At 40.0% G+C, this 20786-nt stretch overlaps 1 protein-coding gene and 1 long non-coding RNA gene across 2 annotated transcripts; one reads left to right on the plus strand and one right to left on the minus strand.

The window, feature by feature from the left end:
• The first annotated feature begins 260 nt into the window (after positions 1–260).
• LOC121931053 (retinoic acid-induced protein 3-like) lies at positions 261–19278 on the plus strand. Its single transcript, XM_042468266.1, has 4 exons — positions 261–1227; positions 8220–15005; positions 16565–16632; positions 18474–19278. Exons 2-4 carry the CDS (start codon positions 14102–14104, stop codon positions 18588–18590), a joined length of 1089 nt encoding a protein of 362 aa, XP_042324200.1. The 5' UTR covers positions 261–1227; positions 8220–14101; the 3' UTR covers positions 18591–19278.
• Positions 15340–20254, minus strand: LOC121931055. The gene is made up of 3 exons (XR_006104063.1): positions 20182–20254; positions 18801–18851; positions 15340–15840 (listed from the first exon to the last, which is right to left on the minus strand). It is a non-coding gene; the product is annotated as an uncharacterized LOC121931055 (long non-coding RNA).
• Positions 20255–20786: the final 532 nt, after the last annotated feature.

Genomic DNA, 20786 nt, shown 5'->3' on the forward strand with positions numbered 1-20786 from the left:
AGTAAAGGGAGCCATGACCCTGAGTTTGCAATGCCTGAGCAAGGGCAATGATGACCAGGGTTTATGGAGTTCTCCCATTTGTAGAGTCACCATAAGTCAAAGCTGAATTCACAATATACTGTATAACAGCAACAATAATGCTCTGATCCAGGGTATAGGAGAGCCAGTGTGATGTAATGGTTTGAGCACTGGACTGTGATTCTGGAGACCAGGGGTCAAATCCCCGCTTAGCCATGGAAACTTACAGGATGACCTTGGGCAAATCACACTCACTTAAATTCAGAAGAAGACAAGGGCAAATCCCCCCTTTGAAGAAAGCTTGCCAAGAAAGCCCTGTGATAGGTTCACCTTAGGGGGTCCATAAGTCGGTGAAGGCACCCAGCAATGCACAGCCTATCAGTGCAGCACAAACATGCTGAAATGTTACTGGAACACACTTTAGTCTGAATCTTATTAGGTGTCTTAACTAGAGTAGATCTCTTCAATCAGTAGGACTGTCCATTAAGTACCATTCAGTAATTAAGTCAGTGAGTCTACTCTTGTTTTGTTCTCCATATCCTAGTGGTGTGTTACAACGCCAGACTGAAAATGCAGAAAACTTTAAGGTCAGTGATCTCTTCAAAGATCATCTTGTGTGAGAGAAAGAAAAGCACTGCTGCACAGCATGGTCACCTCAGCATCATCTTGACTTTCGTCCATGCTTGTTAACATGTATTGATTCCCCATACCCACACAAATATTAAAGGGCATGAGTTACCTGTGTACCACCTGTCCTTGGCTTAACAGAATAATTTGTCCTCTCTTGTTTGAAGACAAAAGATGGCAATTTAGTTGCAAAATAACACTGGCATTCTGTAGAGCTATTTGGCCTACTTAATTAGCACCTTTGTTCATTTTCTTAGCAAAAGAATAAATCTCTCCATTGTTCAAACACCTGTTTTAAACAGATATGTGCATCAGGCAAAAAGCCCAAAACAAAGAATTTATACTATGTACCACTAATTTACTAGATGTACTGTAGATTAAAGAAAAAGCCAGTCAGCCTTGCGCAGTTGCTATTGTCTTTTATTTAAAATTACATCCTATCTTTCTCTCTGGTGAGTTCAAAGCAGCCTGTGCCAAGTGGAGTGCCACAGATTTCTGTCCTGGGTCAGCATCATTCACAACATGGATGAACAAGTGGAGAGGATACTCAGCCAGTTCACATATGACAACAAGCCAGAAAAGGTAGCTAATATTTCAGAAGACCTCTCTTCCAGGATTCAAAGGATTCAAAATGACCTCTCTTCCAGACTGACTGAAAGAAGTAAAAAAATCCTTGTAATATAGCTTCTAAAGGTTTGCCAGGTTGTGTCGGTTGTCACCGACCTTGCATCTACTTTTGGGGAGCTGTTTGTAGCAATTCAGTGGGTCTGGACTAGAAATCTTCCAAATGTTTCTAAAAAATAGGGGCATGATTTCCTGAAGTGATCCTACTGTTTGAAGGGCAAATTTGCTCATGAGTTACAATGTTACTAATATATTGAAGCAATTTAATGCTAAGGGGGGGGGGAGATCTAAAGCAACAAATAACAGAACTTCCCAACACATTTGCTCCATCCGAGGCAAATCAGAGGTTGGATGGCTATCAGTCAGGGTTGCTTTGACTGTGTATTTCCTTCATTGGGAGTCACAGCAGATGACCCTTGAAGCGCCTTGCAGCTCTAAAATTCTCCCCACCATCACCACAAAAAAAAACCTCTCCCCAAATTTGATGAGCAGCATCACAGTGGCAAGTTCACTGTATATAACTATATAGATAGCATGTCTCAGTGAGGCAAAAGACTAAGCAAAACCCCATCTTCACATTAATGATAAAGGGATTTGAAGTGGTGGTAACTATCCTGGAAAAAGATGATGATGAGGATGATGAGGATGATGATGTATTTATATTCCACTTAATCACTTGGAATCCAAGCGGATTACAAGAATAAAACAAGATACAGTAAAAATTCCAAAAAACCTATCCTCCCCCCCCCCCCAGTATAAAAACATAGTAATACTAAAAGGAGATTAAACCAGAAGGACATTAAAACAATAGTATAAAATAACAGTTAAACTAGGTAGGAGATTTGTAGGAAGTTTATAGCAGGGTCCAGATAGGATGGAAATGAGGATGGAGAAAAGAGGATAAAAAGTGGAGGGGGGGAAGGCAGGTAAATTGAGGTGGTAAATGGAGATCTTGGCACTGTGGTGCTCAAGGAAAACATCAATGGACAGTTATGATGATAGTTGTGAAAAATGTAAATTCCAAGCCAAGGATGATTACTAAATAGGTATATAAATGAAGCACTGTAACACCTTTACACAAATCTATGATATAGCAACATTTAGAATTTTGTGGACAATTGTGATCAACATAGTTTTGAACAAACAAAAACAGATCCATCTCAGAAAGGATAGTGGAGAACTGGAGAGGTTTTGGAAAAGTGTAACCATTGAGCACTTTCTCTCTCTGGAAAATGAATGCCTTTAAAAAGGTTTATGGGGAAAGGCGACTAAAAAAGGACAAAAGAGGAACTTCTAAAATTGTGCATAGAAAGAGAAAGAGTGCTCCCCTCTCATAACAAAAAATAGGGGTTAGCACCTATCTAGATTGATTGGTAGAAAGGTCAGAACAAAGAAAAGGATGTGTTTCTTCTAACAATATACAGTTAACCTATGAAATTTATTGCCACAAGGTATGGTGATAGGCAGCAGCTTAGAGCTTGTTCCCACTAGGGGAAACCCCGTGTTCTGAATCGAATCCAAGGAGTGGCGTTCATATTAGGATCCGATTTAAACCTAGAACGGTTCTAGAGCAACCCGGAATCGTCCCCACTAGAAATCGAATCCAGAAGCGGGATAAAATTTAAATCCGTGTTTTCCTCATTTAACGCGTGTTAAAAAAACACTAGGGTCCTACCTAGTGTTTTTCCCTTGATTCGAGTTAGGAACCGGAGTATTTAGATGAGAACGATAGCATTGGAATCGGGCTAGAAGGATGGGAGGAGCTGACTGCGATGGGGGCTGTCATTGGGGGAGTTGCCCTTTCTGTCCCCATCCATCATGGCTGTCGCCATTTTTTCTTCCCTCACCCCTTTGTCCGCTGTGGTCTTTCAATAAGAGATAAGGATTATTTTTATTTTTTATTTTAATGGTTTACAGGCGCTTAATCTCTTCAGCGCTTTAAGCGCCTGAAGTCTCGGCTGCTCAAGCGCCTGCATCTGCAAAGGACTACAAGGCTTCTCCCGGTGGATTGCAACCTCCCCTCTGTGTGGGGAGAGCCCATTTCTAACGGAGGAGAGGCAGGAAGGGAAGGCTCCTCTCAAAGAGGCATTCCCTGCCCGCTTGGGCTCTGATCTCGCCCAGGCAGGGAAGGGAAGGCTCCTCGCGAGGAGGCATCTGATCTCGCCCAGACAGGGAAGGGCTCTGATCAATGGGGGGGGGGGGATAGAGCCTTTCTCCCTCTCTTTCTCAAACGGAATCTGCCTTCTCCTCCAACCCTGGAAAGAGAATCTTTGGGAAGAGTGCTCCCTCCCTGCTTTTCCAGCAGCCTCCTTCATTGATCTCTGTGCTCTCTGAAGGGATTCTGCCTGGCTGTCTTAGGAGACATGAAGCAGGGATGCTGCCCTGGAAAACCTATCCCATAGTTCCTCTGGAGAGAGCTTTGGTTTCCTACTAAATTCGCATTGCCAGAAGCATCCCCCATTGATTTCTGCCTGGCTGTCTTAGGAGACATGAACGGGGATGCCTGCCCCTGGAAAAACCTATCCCATAGTTCCTCTGGAGAGAGCTTTGGTTTCCTACTAATTCGCATTGCCAGAAGCATCCCCCATTGATTTCTGCCTGGCTTGTCTTAGGGAGACATGAAGCGGGGATGCTGCCCTGGAAAACTATCCCATGTCCTCTGGAGAGAGCTTTGGTTTCCTACTAAATTCGCATTGCCAGAAAATCCCCCATTGATTTCTGGCCTGTCTTAGAGAGACATGAAGCTGGGATGCTGCCCTGGAAAACCTATCCCATAGTTCCTCTGGAGAGAGCTTGGTTTCCTACTAAATTCGCATTGCCAGAAGCATCCCCATTGATTTTGCCTGGCTGTCTTAGGAGACATGAAGCAGGGATGCTGCCCTGGAAAACCTATCCCATAGTTCCTCTGGGAGAAGCTTGGTTTCCTACTAAATTCGCATTGCCAGAAGCATCCCCCATTGATTTCTGTGGGCTCTCTTAAGGAGACATGAGACGGGAGGCTGCCCTGGAAAACCTTCCCATAGTTCCTCTGGAGAGAGCTTTGGTTTTCCTACAAATTCGGAGGGAAAATGTATATAAGGCTGACAGCGCTTATGACGTTTGATCGTTTAAGCGCCTTGATTGGTTCATTTAAAAAAAAACCGCCAAAAATACATCATTTCACAAACGGTCATGAAATGGAAACGCTGACGAAAGTTAAATCGCTTCCAAATAATCCGGGTTAACGTTACGTCATTCTGACGTACTATTGATTGACAACTCCAAATAAGGTATGGAGGAGAAGAGTCGCTTTATTTTAACACCGATTTCATGCCAAGTGAGAACGCTTAATGAACGCTTGCAAGTAAAAAATTTGATTTAAATAAGCAGATGGGAACGATGAATAAAGCGATTCTGAAAGCGGGATAACAACTGTGTTATTTTAATTCGATTTTATTAAAAACGTTTTATTTTAATTCGTATCAAATCCTAAGTGGGAACAAGCTCTTAGACAACTATAAAAGGAAACAGTCCAATTCCTGGAGTATATAGGACAGCCAATGACAGAACATTAGCTATGATAGCTTAGTGACACTTTGGTAAATTCTCTCAAAACCAATGCTACCAATTAAATCCTAATGTGCAGCTACCTTGTCTTTTCTTCCTTAGCAGAATTTTTGATGGAAAGAAGAAAGGAAAATGGAGTGATGGTGGAAAAATCCAAAGCATTGCCAAAATAAGGTCATGATGACTGGGCATTCACACAGCTCAAACTGAGTGAATGAGTGAGGCAATTACATATTAAAAACTACATCTGGGAGCACTTATGGTTGCTTGCAGATAGGGTTTCTTTTTCAGTAAATTATCCAGGTGTATAAAATGCCCTCTCAGACACCCATCCATCTTCCACACAACAAAAGTCTGAATACAGAATGTGTTTGCTTTGTTCGTACCATCTATCAATAGCAGTTTCTTCACTGAAGTCAATAGTTCTTATTTAAAAGACACTAAGCATTTATTCATGAATCGGTCTTAGTTCAGTAACAAAGGTATCTATATTCCTGGTGGCTCATCAGACCTAGACTGCCCAAAACTGGTACCTCTCAAACGGAGTTTATTTCTCCCTAAATTAATGATAACTTTGGAATGCTTTTACAGCTTTTGCAAAGGTTACCTCATTCTTCTGCTGTTATAAATTTTCATTTCAGTCTCAAATTCATAACAGGTTTCCTTTTTTTCCTCTAACTGCACAACTATCAGCTTGCCATCTGTACAGTTTTTTGCAGCTGCAGATTTTGTACCCAACCTCACAGGAAAAAAATTGCAATAGCAAGTACATTTCCATACCACTTATCAGTGCACTTAAGCAGTCCCTAAGCAGTTTACAATGTGTAAGCTAATTGCCCCCCACAATCTGGGTACTCATTTTAGGACCTACAGAAGGATGCCAGGCTAAGTTGAGCTTGAGCTCTTGGCTGGGATTGATCTTGCAGCCTTGCGGTTTGAGTGAGTGGCTGCAGTACAGGCATTTAACCACTGCACCACCAGGGCTCTTTTAAAAAAATGGAAGGAGATTGCTGTCATCCTGCTCTGGTTGTGAACTTCCAGGAATCATCTGGTTTTCCACTGACAGAAAGAAGACGTTGGGATCAATGAAGCTTTAATCAGGTCCTGGAACTATTGCTTGATTATGTCCCTTTTTAAGTATATCTGCTAGAATCTGCCAACCAGGGCCAATAATGGCCATGTGACTATTCAAGAAGATAGTAGTTTCCATTTCCAAAGTCATGTGGTACCATTAATGATAACTTTTATTTAGCATGAACTTTAGCAGATTGAAATACAAGAAATCTCATGCTAAAATAAACCTATAAAAATTGCCATAAGATCTTTGGTTGCTTTTTTTGAACATACTAATATGGCCACCCTTTGAAAAATGGGTAAGGCAAAAAAAAAAAACTTTTCCAAGATCTATTAAGGCAGACTCTCTACTTAATTTTAATCTCCAGAAGGAATGAATTACCAAATTTAAGCCATGGCCTAGACATCATTCTAATGTGTGGTTAGATGCATTTAATGAATGTGGGAAAACTGTGCAGTAGGAAATTGCTGTGTGTGTGTGTGTGTGCGCGTGCAGTTGTCAATATGGGCTTTAATCAGGAATGATTACTTTTTCAAAGAAATAGATGAGAAAAATACAAAGAAACAAAACTAAAGAGAGTACTGTTCCCTCTTTTTAACCTTATATTAGTATATTATTGAGACTAACTAGGTAACAGTTCCATCTGTGACCATAAAGAACATAAGCATAAAACTATGTCCAACTGATTTGGATCTAACTGTTTTGCTGTAGGCACTGACACTCCTTTTACACCATGGCTATAATGTTCACTGAGACCCAGAAGGTGTTGGTATTCATCTCTACATTTTGCAATGACTTTTACTGTTACATAAATTTTGTCAGTTCTTTTTGGTCCAATCAGTTTAAGCAGTTCCTCCTCATAAATGGACAAGGGGAGTATTTGGGGAGATGTAATTGAAAATAAGAATACTATCCTTTAATTAATTAATTAATTAATTAATATCCTACTTTTCTCCTAGTACAGGATTCAAGGCAGCTTACAACACTTTAAAAACACAATATAGCTTTTTTTTAAAAAAAAACTATTAATCCAAAAGGTAATACACAATTAAACTAAAGTTCTTATTTTTAAAAAAAACATTTAAAACATAATAGACTAATGGTTTGATATGGTAAAAAGTAATTTCATATGAGTGAAGAATGGAAAGATCTGAAGTAAGCACAACTGGGTATCTACCCTTTTTGTCATGTGAGCAATTCTTAGGTTTTTCCCCACTGGTTGAAAAGGGGCAACAGCAGCTATATTTAGAGCCAGCTGTGTATAGAGCCAAGATTGACAGTAGTAAAGCTTTAGGGTTTTCCCCTGTACTTTAATACTTTAAAGAGGTGTGTCAGTATGTCCACCTATCAGAGAAGGAAGACATTTACATTCAGAGTTTAGAAGAACCCCAGTGTTCAAAAGAAGTCCATTGGTCTTGTTACTGAACAGACCAGCCAAATTGCCAGGATGCTCTATTCATTTTCATCCCCCATCAGTCATTGGGGTAAAGAGCAGCTGAGTAGATTTTGCGCCTGGACTGATCAATTTTCATGGTAACTTTGGAAGACTGCTGCAGGGGTTGCTGGACTGTAACCCAACTGTAGTTGTAAGTCACAGCAGTTCCTCCCCCCCCCCCTTTTTTTTTTTTTTTTTTTGGCAATAGGATTATCAAGTGCAATTGCTTGCTCTTCAGAAAGAGCATTTCAAGTACATCTATCTAAAAAGCATCAGTTCCAGGCTGTAAGTAGCCAGAGATGTATAACACCTACTCTAAAGCTGTTCAAAACTCTAATTTATTGTATCAGGATCATTGGTAACAACAGCGTCCTTGACAGAAATAGATGGAATGCTGCTGGTCTAGGTGCTCCATCTTTGCCGGTTGTTCACCCCAGCCACAAACCATATTTGGCAGCTCATTCATAACCTTTCTGCTTCTCTCTGAACAAAGTACATTGTGCTGAATGGGTCTTGTTATTGCTGAATTCTTGTTTCCTAATCTTTAGCTGTAAGCACAGATCAGCCTGTGCAAAAAATCTATTTGATTTTCAACAGCTTGTAAACATATTAATTTTTCTGTGTATGTATTATACTACTTAAATTTATCTATATTTAATTGCAGAGGCTGGAAACCTGTTGGTGATGTACACTGGTATAGTCTGAGATTATGGCAGTAAATATAATTGTAGGGATATTGTAAAAGAAGCTGTCCCAGCACCATGACCATTTAGAGGACAGGCAAGTTGCTGGCTGCATTTCCATAAATAGGATAAGGGAACAGACGTTGCTTTCCCAGATTTCCATCTATGCTAGCTGTCTCACTGGAGAGTAGCATCTGTTCTTGTCTTGCAGGTGCAGAATTCCACTTGGACACTGCCTGGACACTCACTTGCCCTTCCTGGAGGGAAAATGTTCCAGTGCTGGAAAGCTGCCTTCCCCTACAGGTAGAAGGAGGAGCCCAATGGAAGTGTGGAGTGGAATGTCATATCCTGCCTACATGATGTATAAACTTGGCGATTGTAATATATTATACTATTATGGTATATTATTCAGGAGTGGGGGAAATTACATTTTTGGACTATAGATCCTACAATTCCCCAGCCAACATGGCCACTGGATGGGAGATTTGTAGCCCCCCAAAAGTAACTTTTCCAAGTTCTGATTACATTTATTTATTATTTATTTATCCTGTACAAGATTTGGGGGATTTGTAGCCCTCAAAAGTAATTTTTCCAAGTTCTGATTGCATGTATTTATTATTTATTTATCCTGTACATTATTTGCATTACAGTATTTGTTTATATTACATTGATCACATTGTAATATTTACCACCATATTCCCCCCCAAACTTACTTGCATTTGAGGTTTCCTTTAAAGATTTTCAAAAGATCATCTCCCTACTACCAATGTGAAGCTGTTCCTAATCTTTAGTAGGAAAAAGGAATTGAAGCATCCTTTTATTGCATTGCTTTCTTCCTAATAAAAATATGGAATAGTTTCAATGATAGTAGGAAGAATGCCATTTCCCCTCAAGAAATATTGGCAGAGATTAAGTAACTGTTGCATGCTCTTTGTAGTGAGCTTGTTAAATCAACCTCTAATGGACAGCTGAAATCCTTTTCCAAAACATAATGTAATTTAACCAAAGTATAATTAAATGTTCAGTAAAGCCAACACAATTAGTCTAATGTGACATGATAGTGCAAATTTGTAATTTAAAAAAAAAATTCAAACATGGATGTGAAAAGCACCAAGAGCAATGGTTGTGGCAGTGATGCCGATTTATAATTCCTTTCTATTTCCTTTCATCTGAAATTAATACATTATTTATGTAACATAAAAGATGTAACTAAAGCACATGTTATCATGGCCAAGTCAGATGTCCCAAGGTATGGCCACAATTGGTTCACTAGTTTCAGTTGTGCAAATCCACTTGTTTACCCTCCATTCTGAAAGTGTCCTGTTTGGACAATGTACGGCCCAGACCACAATTCTGGAGGGAACAGTGTGGATGATATCATGTTCAGCACATGGACTGGGATATTCTGACCCTTAACATGAATCTTAAAAACCTACCTCTTACTCCAGATCTGTTGCTGCACCAGGGTGACTGTCTGCACAGGTGTCCCACTGAGCCACCCTTCACGTCTGCCATTGTCACCAGTCATTCACTCGGAGGTCAAAATGAGAATCATAGTCATGTGATCATTGCTGAATGCCTTATTCTGACTTCAGAAGTGAGTGACCAGTGGCAGCAGTCAATGCACCAGGCGGTTCAATGGGAGACACATGCAGATAGCCATCGTGGCACGGAAACAGTGAGCCAGGTAACATGGGAGCTTGGGGCAGCTCTGAGGCCAGAATGCTGGCTACCTCCAGAATATCCTGGCCAGTGTAGAAAAGGCTCTAGCCCACACTGAAACCTGAGCATCAAGGTTTAAAGCTAAGTCCAGCAGTACATCCAAACTGTGAACCTGTATTTTGAGATTGAGCACAACCCCATCCAGCACAGGTTCAGTCACTATTTTGATCTGCCTTGCAATTGACCAGAATCATGACCATTACTGTTGGCAGGCACCAGTTTAGAATCAAAACAATTTTCTTTGATTGAGATGGAGAAGAGAGATAGAGTTGGGTGTCATCAGCATAATGATGGCACTGGGCCCCAACACTCTGGACAGCCTCTATCAGCAGTTCCATGTATATGTTGAATAGCATGGGGAACAAAACACAACAAGGAGTCAAACAGGAATCCATCAATAAAACCATATAGATTTTCCAGGTAGAAACAGAACCATTGCAAAACTGTCCCTCCCCTAGTCCCATTTCATCAATGGGGCCCAGAAGGATACCATGGTTAAAAACTGCCAAGAGATCCAGGAAAACCAACAGGGACACACTCCCCATGTCCAGTTACCAGAGAAGATCATTTATCATGATGACCAAAGCTGTTTCTGTACCATAACCAGATCTGACACCAGACTGAATGTATCTAGATAATCTATCACATCCAGTAGTCCCTCAAGCTGTGGGGACACTATATGCTCCAGTACCTCATCCACAAATTGAATATTAGAGACTGGCTGATAATTATCTGATACTCAAGCCATTGTGGAGGCTGTAGTACAAAAAAAGTAATTTTTGTCAAAGCACAGAGGTGTTTCAGCCTGGCTTCCAAAGGTGTCCAGACTTTCCCTCCTCTGAATGAGTTTCAGTTGTGAACCCCTGGAAAAGCAGACAAAATCTTGAATTCAATTAGCCCCATATAGAATAGACCCAGTGAATTGATGAGATTTGTGTTGGCTCAATCAACAGTTTATCTAGGGCTCTGCTCTAGTTGGGACTAACTAGATTCAGGCCTACATCACCACATATTGGCTTTATAACACTGATCCTTTGCTGAGCTTGGAAAATAACTTTTTAAAGGTAAGCTAATCATGTTACTTCCAGTGTTTAAAAAAAACCAATATGATACTAGCCAAAACATTGCATCTTTCTTTCTTTCTACATGCATAGACTACAAATACTTATCTTGACTGGTGCAGATCTGTCAAAGGAAGCTGTTACCATCTATTTTGATCATCATTAAATGTGTCACTGTAGAGAAAAATAATGGCTCTCAAGGGAAAATAACTGCTCTCAATGAAGATTAAGTGTATGTATGTGCTTCAAGTTGCTCATTGACTTACGGTGACCCCATAAATTTCATAGAACATTCTTAGGCAAAGAATACTCAGCGGTGGTTTTGCCAATTCCCTGCTCTGAAATATAGCCTACAGCATTCAGTATTTGTTGGTGGTCTCCCATCCAGGTAGTAACCAGGGCTGACCCTGTTTGGCAACTGATGCTTTTTAGGTATCAAAAGCAGGTTTTCTAAATTAGGGTTTCCTTGATCTCCATGTTATAGGTAATGACACTCTTGGATCTTTGGCTCATAATCAAGAGAGCTTCTAGTACATTAGGATGAAACAAATACCCCTTTCAATCATGGTTGCAGCCAGTGTTTAGATTTACATTACACAATGGTACACATCTTGTATCAGAAAGGCTTTTTCATCCTATGGGAATTCTTTACAAATACACACTGTATTTATGGTGAACACCCCAATGTACATTCATGTTTTAAACATTAACATATAAATATACCTTGGGTGTTCACCATGAGTACAGCATGTGTTAAAATTTAAAGTGTGTGTTGTAGATAAATCATTTTTTAAAATCACAAAAATGAAAATGGTGAAAAATGTGCAATTAAAAATACATGACCAGACTATCAAGTAAAGGAATTTGTTTCTTCAAATGACCACATTGGCTGTGGTGGAACTAGAATAGGTGTGCCTTCTTTGATTTTTCAGCTACCTTGGGAGTGTGTTGGGTCCCCAGCAACTCAGAAGTAATACAACTCTAATAATAATGGTAGCATTTTTAGATTTGGTCCTTCTAAGAGCTGCTCAGGCAGGCTCATGACATTTGCAAGGACAGACAAGATCAAGGGCTGTTGGGACTTCTGTTTTCTCTCTTCCTGCTGGGCAGCTTTGTAAATTTCTGATTTTCCCATCAACAAAACCTCACTTTTCAACCAGATCACAACAAAGGTAAGCCAAAGATGTTAAGCCAGTGATCTTATTTCTTAAAATAGTGGAAGAGGGTTCAAGAAGGTTGCTTCCCTCCATGAATCATTTATATGGAAAATTCATATTTTCGAAACTCTGTCCACAATAATATGAAGAGAGAGTTTGCCTCTTTTAAGAACAAGTTTCTATCAACTCTACCTTCAGTTTCATAAATATGCTTATGGAGGGAAATGGACTTCTACAGAGAACAGAAGCAGCAAATGTGCTTTAAAAATCTGTGAGTGCATGTCACAAATAAAATGCATAATGTAATTTTTCTTATCTTGTTCCCTTCTGAAAACTGGTACTGTGATTTCAAGGGCTCTATTTAATAATAGTAGTAATTCATTTTATTTACCACATTGATATACTGTCTTTCCTTCAAGCAGCTCAGAGCAAGATAATCCCATGTTAGGTACATAACTAACAGTGTGAAGCTGCTTAGACTATAGAACAGTGATGTACCCAGAAAAATCTTGAGATTCACAGCACTTTAACTGCGTTTCACAGCTAAGGAGAAACTGGAATCCAGATATTCCTAATCCCATTACAACTACGATTTCTATCCTATTTAGGCTACATCAGCACTGCAGAAATAATCTAGTTTGACACCATTTTAACTCTATGGTTCAATGTTATGGAATTCTGGGAACTGTAGTTGTGTGAGACATTTAGCCTTCTCTGTCAGTGACGTCTGGTGTTATAACAAATGACAAATTCCAGCATTCAATAGCATTGAGACATGGCAGTTAAAGTGGTATCAAACTGGATTATTTTGGATGTCTAGATGCAGCCTCAGGAATGGTGTTACCATGTATCCAGACATATTCAATTAGCATTGCTAATAGCATGTGCTATTAAATGTTAAACAGGAGTCCAGTTGTACCATAGTTATTTAGCCCCCCAGAATCAACAAATGGATTGTTGAGATTGCATTGTTTTGATAGTGGAAATGGTGATTATTCGATTAATCCTTATTTTCTCTAGTTGCATTCATAGGACTTTATCACACGGGGGAAAGTGGGGGAAAGTGTTTTAAACCAACATTATCCCATGAAAATTGCTCAATCATGGTGAAAATTATCACACAATGTCGCGATTAAAGAGGACTTATCCTGGGAATAACCAGGTAATAACCAGCAACAAATCATGAATGGGGAAATCCCATGAATGATTTGTTGCTGGTTATTGCATGGTTATTGCCGGGATATATCCTTGCACAATTTGCATGGGATAATGTTAGTTTAAGCCCCCAATTTCCCCCCATGTGATAAGGTCTATAGTTTGCCTTTCTTCCAAAGAGCTCTTCCAACTTTATCCTCACAGCAAACATGTGAGGTAGGTCAGGCAGAAAGAATATAATTGGCCCAAGGTCACTAAGTGAGTTTCATAAACCTGAATCTCCCAAATCTCAGCCCAAAATTCTATTATTCCCACTGCTGTTCCTGTCACATTGTGGGGACATCACATGGTGGTTTTTGTTCTTTGTTTGTTTGTTTGTTTTTTAGTTCCTCACAGTATAGGGTGATCAGATGTCCTTCTTTTCCAGGGCATGTCCTACTATTCAATGTTCTGTCCAGGAGGAATTCCAAAATGTCTTCCATTTTGAGCATGACTAAAAAGCATGATTATACATTTCTATCAGCATTTTTAGCTTTTGTGTTGTACCGTCCTACATTTTTCTTGAAATGTTCTACGTTTTGCAGGGCCTTGTCCTCCTTTGTGGTTATGACATCTGGTCACCCTGTCACAGGATAAAATGCGTTGGGCCATTCTTGATTGAAACAGTGACCCCGAACTGAGTGAGGAGCCAGACGCTCATTGCCTCAGAGATTTGTCTATAATAAAAGCAAGAGCAGAATACCTTAAAACTATTGGGCATCATTTTCCTTGGGAGAGAAAGAAACAACATTAAAGTATAGTTTTCTTTTGAAAGTCACCCCATGTCAATGCTAATTTTAACCTACCAGTAAAATTAAGATTCATTTACCTGCCTGATAGCAGCATTACACATCAGTGTCAGTAATTGCACTCAGATTTGAGGATCACCGAATTCTATCACAATTTCTTTTTCTTTCCCAAAGTTACTCCCCTCAATTAGGGCAGCTGCATCATTTGTCATGGCTACCACGATGGCACCTCCTCCCCCTGGTTGTGGCAACATTGACCCTGATTATTATTTCCTCTGTGACATCTGTGAAGCCTGGGGCATTGGACTGGAGACTGTGGCCACTGCAGGCATCCTGGTCTCTCTGGTACTCCTACTGCTATTCACCATACTTGCTTGCAGGGTCAAAGACAAAAACAAGAAAAACATGGTGCCCATTCAATTCTTCTTCATCCTGGGCACCTTGGGAATCTTCAGCCTCACCTTTGCATTCATCGTCCGACTCAATAAGGCAACTGGCCCTGTCCGTTTTAGCTTACATGGGGTCCTATTTGCCCTCTGTTTCTCCTGCCTTTTGACCCATGCCTTCAACCTCATCAGGCTGGTGAGAGGAAAGGTCCCTTATTCACAACTATCACTGTGTGTCCATGCTGTTGGCCTCACATTTGTTCAGATTATCATAGCTGTCAAATATGTTGTCATTACAGTAGAAAGAGATGGCATTGACTTGGCTAGAATGGAGAGAGAACAACGCAACAAGGACTTTGTCATGCTGGTCATCTATGTGGTTGTTCTAATGGTCCTCGCTTTTGTGATCTCCATGTTCACCTTCTGTGGACCATATAAAGGCTGGAAGAAGCATGGGATACACATTTTTCTCACTCTGTTCTTCTCCATAGTCATTTGGACTGCATGGATCAGCCTATTGCTTATGGGCAGCATGTCTGATGAGGGTGCTCAAAGCAAGTGGGATGACCCACTCATTAGTGTTGCTCTCGTAGTAAATGGATGGGTTTTCCTGATGATATATACAGTGCCAGAGATCTGCTTTCTTGCTTCCCCATGCAAGCCCAGGGACTACCCACCAAAGAAATCCACAACCAGACAACAGAGTGTTGAAGTAGGAAGTACTCAAGGTATGTAGTATTATGTACTCTGTAGCTATTCTGATGTGCAAAAATAGATGAGTAAAAATTATCATAATGACAGATATTTTTAAACAGGGAAATCAGAAGAACAGAGAGTACATTACCATTTTTGCCTTATGAACACTCAAGAGAAAAATTACTCTGGCTTAGATCCAAACTAAGTTAGTTAGGCCTTAGTCCCATCGAAAACAACAGTGTGCTAGTCATGTCCCACTCAATTTAGTGGAGCTAAAATGTGACTAAATCTGGATCTAGCCTTTTAAAAAGTAACAAAAACACCCTGTAAAATAACTATATTCATTTTTAAAATGAAGGGGACAAGAAGTGTGCACATTTGTTTTTTTAAAGAAAATATGCATAGGATAATTCATACATCCTCATTAGTTAAAACATATCTGTTGTTAATGTAAGAAAATCAAGAGAGTGGAAAAAATAAAGTGCTATTGTTTATTTATCTAAAATGGTTATTTAAGTTTAAATTATGTTTAGAATGCTACCCAAATGTCTTGGTAAAATACAGTTTCTGGGTGGGGCACAATAAAGACTAGTCAGCTCTTGTCAGGTTGAGTACATCAACCTCATGTGGTTAAATGTGCATCATTCAGTGAATGAAAAGAATGAGTCAGAGAGCAGCCTCTTTGTTAAGTGTAGCCTCTTAACGAAGGATATTGTTCGACTTTTTGATCAGGAGCTACAGGATTATCCAGCAAAAGCTAAAATGCAGAAGTATCATGTTTCAAAATGATTGTTGGCATAAATCCTTGGTCTGGGGCCTGCACATTGATGCCAGCTCTGACATGGAAAGGAAACAGTCTTGTACCATCTGAAAATGCAAGAGAAAAATTACTTTGACTTAGATTCAGACGGAACTAGTCTATAGTTCCCTAAAATCAAGGATATGTTAGTCTTCATCAAGACTAGAAAAACATCCCCTTGGGTTCAGCCCAAAACTTGCTGGACTTTCCTATGTCAGTGCCCTACACCACTTCAATGACACTGCTTTGTCATCACTGCCAGTCAGAGGTGAGCAATTCTACAGCAACCACAACACTGCTGTTGGGAAATATGAGAGACCGTAATGGATCTCTCAAGTGAGAAGCTGAAGAAGAACCTGTCCCACACCTAACTACCCATATGTACTAGTAGAGAAAGAAACAAGCTTAGCCTTATTTGTAAAACATAAATGTAGCTTTACTTATAAATTACTTGTAAATACATAATCTAATGGACGGGAGAGGCGGAAAAAGAAAATAGCTACAGTGATTTAAGATGAGAGTAGGTATGGAAAAGCAAAACAAACAGGAAGTCAGCAAACATGTAAAGAAGCAATGAATTAGCAAAGTTTGCTAATTCTGAGTACTGCAAAGTCAACACACACATAAAAATAGGCTGTGTCTTACTGTCTTGTCTGGGAATTTCAGGTACATATTATCTTCATTCTTCCAAGAAACACATTTGGTTTGAGTCTAAATGAAGTTCTGTGGCCTGGCCACTGGTGTCAGTTCTCTCATGTATAATCCTCCTCTTATTTCTGCCCTATTTGTTAGCACCTGATAAAGAAGGTACTGAGGAAGATGTCTTGCTTTCCGCCAGTGAGAACTGTCTTCAGCCAAAGGTAAATCTCCTGCACTTCATAATAGACATGGGACAGATAAAATGATCTCATGATAGTGTCAGGTCAAGTATATTATATGAATAAAATATGTATGTTGAATCTTGAGGTGATTTTCAACCAAGGTTGATGGACTCGTTGCAAAAACTTGATTTAAAGTGGAGAAAAATCCACAAAAGCAGGTTGTTTGTCACACAACATTCAGGGTTTACCCAAACAGAAATTAGAAATAACCCAAAAAGTGGGTAGTTTTTCAGATGACGTTTGTTTCAATTAGAAATAACTCAACATTAATCCGAATGCAAAGTTGGCAAAACCTATTCCTTTTTACTTTTGGGAATTTTCCGAAAGTAAAAAAGGAGTATGTTTTGTCAACTTTGCATTCAGATTAATGTTGCGTTATTTCTCATTAACACCAATGTGTCTGAAAAACAACCTGCAAAAGTGGATTTTAAAATCCATTTCTGCATGGGATTTAACCAATTTGCCTCCGTATGATCAAGTCCTATGTATACTTTGCCCTCTTTGTCCATGGATTTTTTATCTATGGATTCAATCATCCATGGTTTGAATTTTTTTTTTAAATGTACGCATTCCAATAAGCAAACCTTTTGCCATTTCATATAAGTGACATCATTTTACTATGCCATTGAATGGGACTTGAGCATCTCCAGTTTTCATATCCATGGGGGGGGGGGGGTGTGTCCTGGAAGCAAACGCCAGTGGATACCAAGTGTCCACTGTTTACTGAAGTCCATGAAGTACAGCTCTCTGTAATTCTATTTACGGCTGGACAGGATGGCCTTCACTTAAATTCTGAGGAGAAAGGGCATTGTGTTCTTTATGGTATGCATTTGAGATGAACCTTGAGAATCCAATAAACAGCCACCTGAAACCTCAGTGACCTCTCCAGTCCCTAAATCTCCTGGTACCTGTCAGCTCCCTCATTTCTCTATTTTAGGATCTTCAGGCAAGAAGTGAAGTCTGTAACAAGCCATATTTCTTTATTTTTATGTACACACATACTGTATGCAGCATGCAAAAGCACTATTCACCAGCAGCTATGAGATTTTGAAGTCCCTTATCTTCTGCAGAGACAGACCCTGGATCAAGAGTCCCTGATGTTAACTCGGAAAAGCAAGGATGCCACCCATGTCCAATTGTTTTTGCTCAAATCCAGTAAGATAGTGGTTGTCAAAGTTTTGAACTCTGGAGCACAATTTTCTCTTCCTCCTCTTCCTCTCCACCACCATCCCCACCACTACCCCTATTTCAAATTATAGCCAAGCTTCAACCTTGTTTTACTCTCTATATCCTGTTCTTTGGCGGCATATAGGCATGCCTTCAAACAAGAATGGATGCAGATTTTCCTCCTGTAGGGCAAGCTCTTCTTTTCTTTGGGTCCTTTCACACTACCCAGTTAATGCACTCTGCTTCCGTTTTAACTGCCATGGGAGCATCCTATGTAATCCAAGGTTTTCAGGTTAGAAAGGAGCATTTAGACTTCTCAGCTAGAGAGCTCTAGTGCAACACCAAACTGCAAATCCCAGGATTCCATAGGAATTCTGCCATGGTTGTTAAAGTGGAATCAGAGCACTGTAACTGTGTAGTATGAATGGTTCCTTTGTCTTCACTCTTGTCTCCCTGGTAAATGCAGCACTATATTACCCATTTGTTTCCCATTATCTTTCAGACGGCTCTGTTTTTGGTGTGATTTCATGTTGGATATCCTGGGGTGGATATCTAGTGTTGTTTGTTAATGGCTTGCTCTTTAATTTCTTGGCCCATGACTTTGTTCATTTTTCACTTTCAATTAATGAAGTGAAATCCCACTTTCTTTCCAGAACCTAGAATGCAAAGCGTGCTTCTCAATCCCTCGGGCAACCCTACGTCCAGCCTACATGAAGGATATGACAGTGTGCTCTGAAGCCAAGATGGCACCAATCAAAGACATACACTGATCAATACCTCAATACACATAAAGTCCAGAAGAAGATGGTTGATGTTTTGTTCAATGATGACTGTTCATTTGTTGCCAGTTTCTGATTCTCACTGTGTGGACCTCTGCCCCAACTTAATCTCAGCCAAAGGCTTCTAAATGGAACATGAATTTATTCTAAACATATTCCTGGTATCTTTCTTTGTTCCCTCTTTTTAAAAAAATGACTTACCTTGTATTTCTGACAACTCTCAAAAATCTTTGAAGATTCCAGCTTGTCACTCTAGAGATCAAGCCAACAATTAGGAATGCTTTTAATAATATGTTTGGTAAGATTTTTAAATTTACTTTAATATTGTACAGTGACTGGAGGTGCTATGGGTCCCCTCACCCTGCTTTTCATGATATAACTTCCCATCCCTGACTATAGCTTCTTCAGCTCATAGTATTTCCCAAGCTTAAACAAGCCACATTGGAGAAATTGAGAGCCTATGTGGTGTAGTGGCTTGAGTGTTGGACTAGGAGGATCAGGGGTATATCCCTTATCACCCACAGAAACCTCACTGGTTGACCTTAGACACGTCACACTCCCTGATTTTAAGAGGAAAGCAATGGGAAACTCCCCCTGGATGAATCTTGCCCACAAATGCCCATGATAGGTTTTTCTTAGTCAGAAACAACTTGAAAGTACAGTGGATCCTTGTTATACGCTGGGGTTTGGTTCCAAGATCCCCCGTGTATAACAAAATCCGTGTATGCTCAAGTCCCATTAAGTATAATGACATAGCAAAATGGTGTCCCTAATAAAAAATGGAACATCAAGGTAAATTTATACTTTTTTGGAACATTTTCAAACCGTGTATGCTTGAATTTGTGTATAAAAAATCCGTGTATAAGAAGGGCCTACTGTATACAGCAGGAACAGCAGCAGCAACGATGTGATAGTTACTTTATGATATCTTTTCCTAATCTTTAACTGAAGCATAGAAAGGTGGATAGGGTGCAGTTCATTATAAAAACAACTCTTTAATGAAAAACTGGACATCCCCAAACACTCCTAGGCCACCTTGCACCTAAGGTAGGCACAAGAACCTGGCATTCCAAGCTTGAGTCAGGAAGAGGCATGAAGTAGATCCTGAACCATTTTGCCAATTACTTGCACCTATTCCACAAAGTATGCAGATCTGCATAGGAAAACTGAGTGGGAAGTGAAGGGCAAACAACGATGGCTCACCGGGGTAGTACAAGATGCTTCTCTGTGAATACCGTCATCAAATGTTATCTGAAAAAACCAATTGTGTACTCATTCATTTCCCTTAGTCTTTGCCTATTCCATTAGAAGTTTCAGGTGGAGTAAAGGTCTCAGTGCCCTAAAGCCACCAGGTCCCATCTGATCTTGGAAGCTAAGAAGAGACAGCCCTGCTTAGTAATTGGATGGGAGACTGCCAATGAATACTTAGTGTTGTCAACTATATTTCGGAGGAAGAAACTAGGAAAACCATCTCTTAGACATATCTTGTCTAAGAAAACCCTAATAAATTCATGTGGTCACTATAAGCTGACAGGTAATTTAAAGGCATATGCAGACATTTAAAGGCATATGCCACACTTACCACAGAGAGACTGGGAATCCTTGTGGATTTGTCAGAAAGGCCATTGGTGTAATAAAGCAGTTATTTGTTCCCTATGGAACAAATATTTGTTCCATATTTGTTATTTGTTCCCTATGGAGGGCCACTGAGCACTGAAAAACTGTAATGCACCAAGGACTAGCTCTTATGTATCCAAGAGACAGATCTGAGAGACAGATTTGTCATACTTAACAAGCCAGTTAGAGGAGAGGTTGTTGACCGTTCATCCATGTGTGCTTAAGCAAGGAGAACATTTGGTTTCATAACTTGGCTGCTTCATTGATGTCACTGTCTTGCCTCTGCAGATGCTGCTTCATTTTCCACGTCCATTATATCGCTAATGATTAATATGTGAAAAGAGGGCTGAGACATTACCAAAATAAAATGAAATGAAATCTATGTCAAGAGCTTCACTGGTGCAGGTGAAGGGGGTGGTCATTAAAACAGAGGCCTGTGCATCTGGCACTGTCCATTCCCTATGCCCTCTCTTCTGGTTGCATGTTCTGTTATAACATGGTTTATAATGTCCTTGATTCCAGTTCATATCCTTGTGTATGTGCAAACACATGCACATAGCTCAACAGCCT

Source organism: Sceloporus undulatus, chromosome 5 (assembly GCF_019175285.1).
Source record: "Sceloporus undulatus isolate JIND9_A2432 ecotype Alabama chromosome 5, SceUnd_v1.1, whole genome shotgun sequence".
Taxonomy (NCBI): domain Eukaryota; kingdom Metazoa; phylum Chordata; class Lepidosauria; order Squamata; family Phrynosomatidae; genus Sceloporus; species Sceloporus undulatus.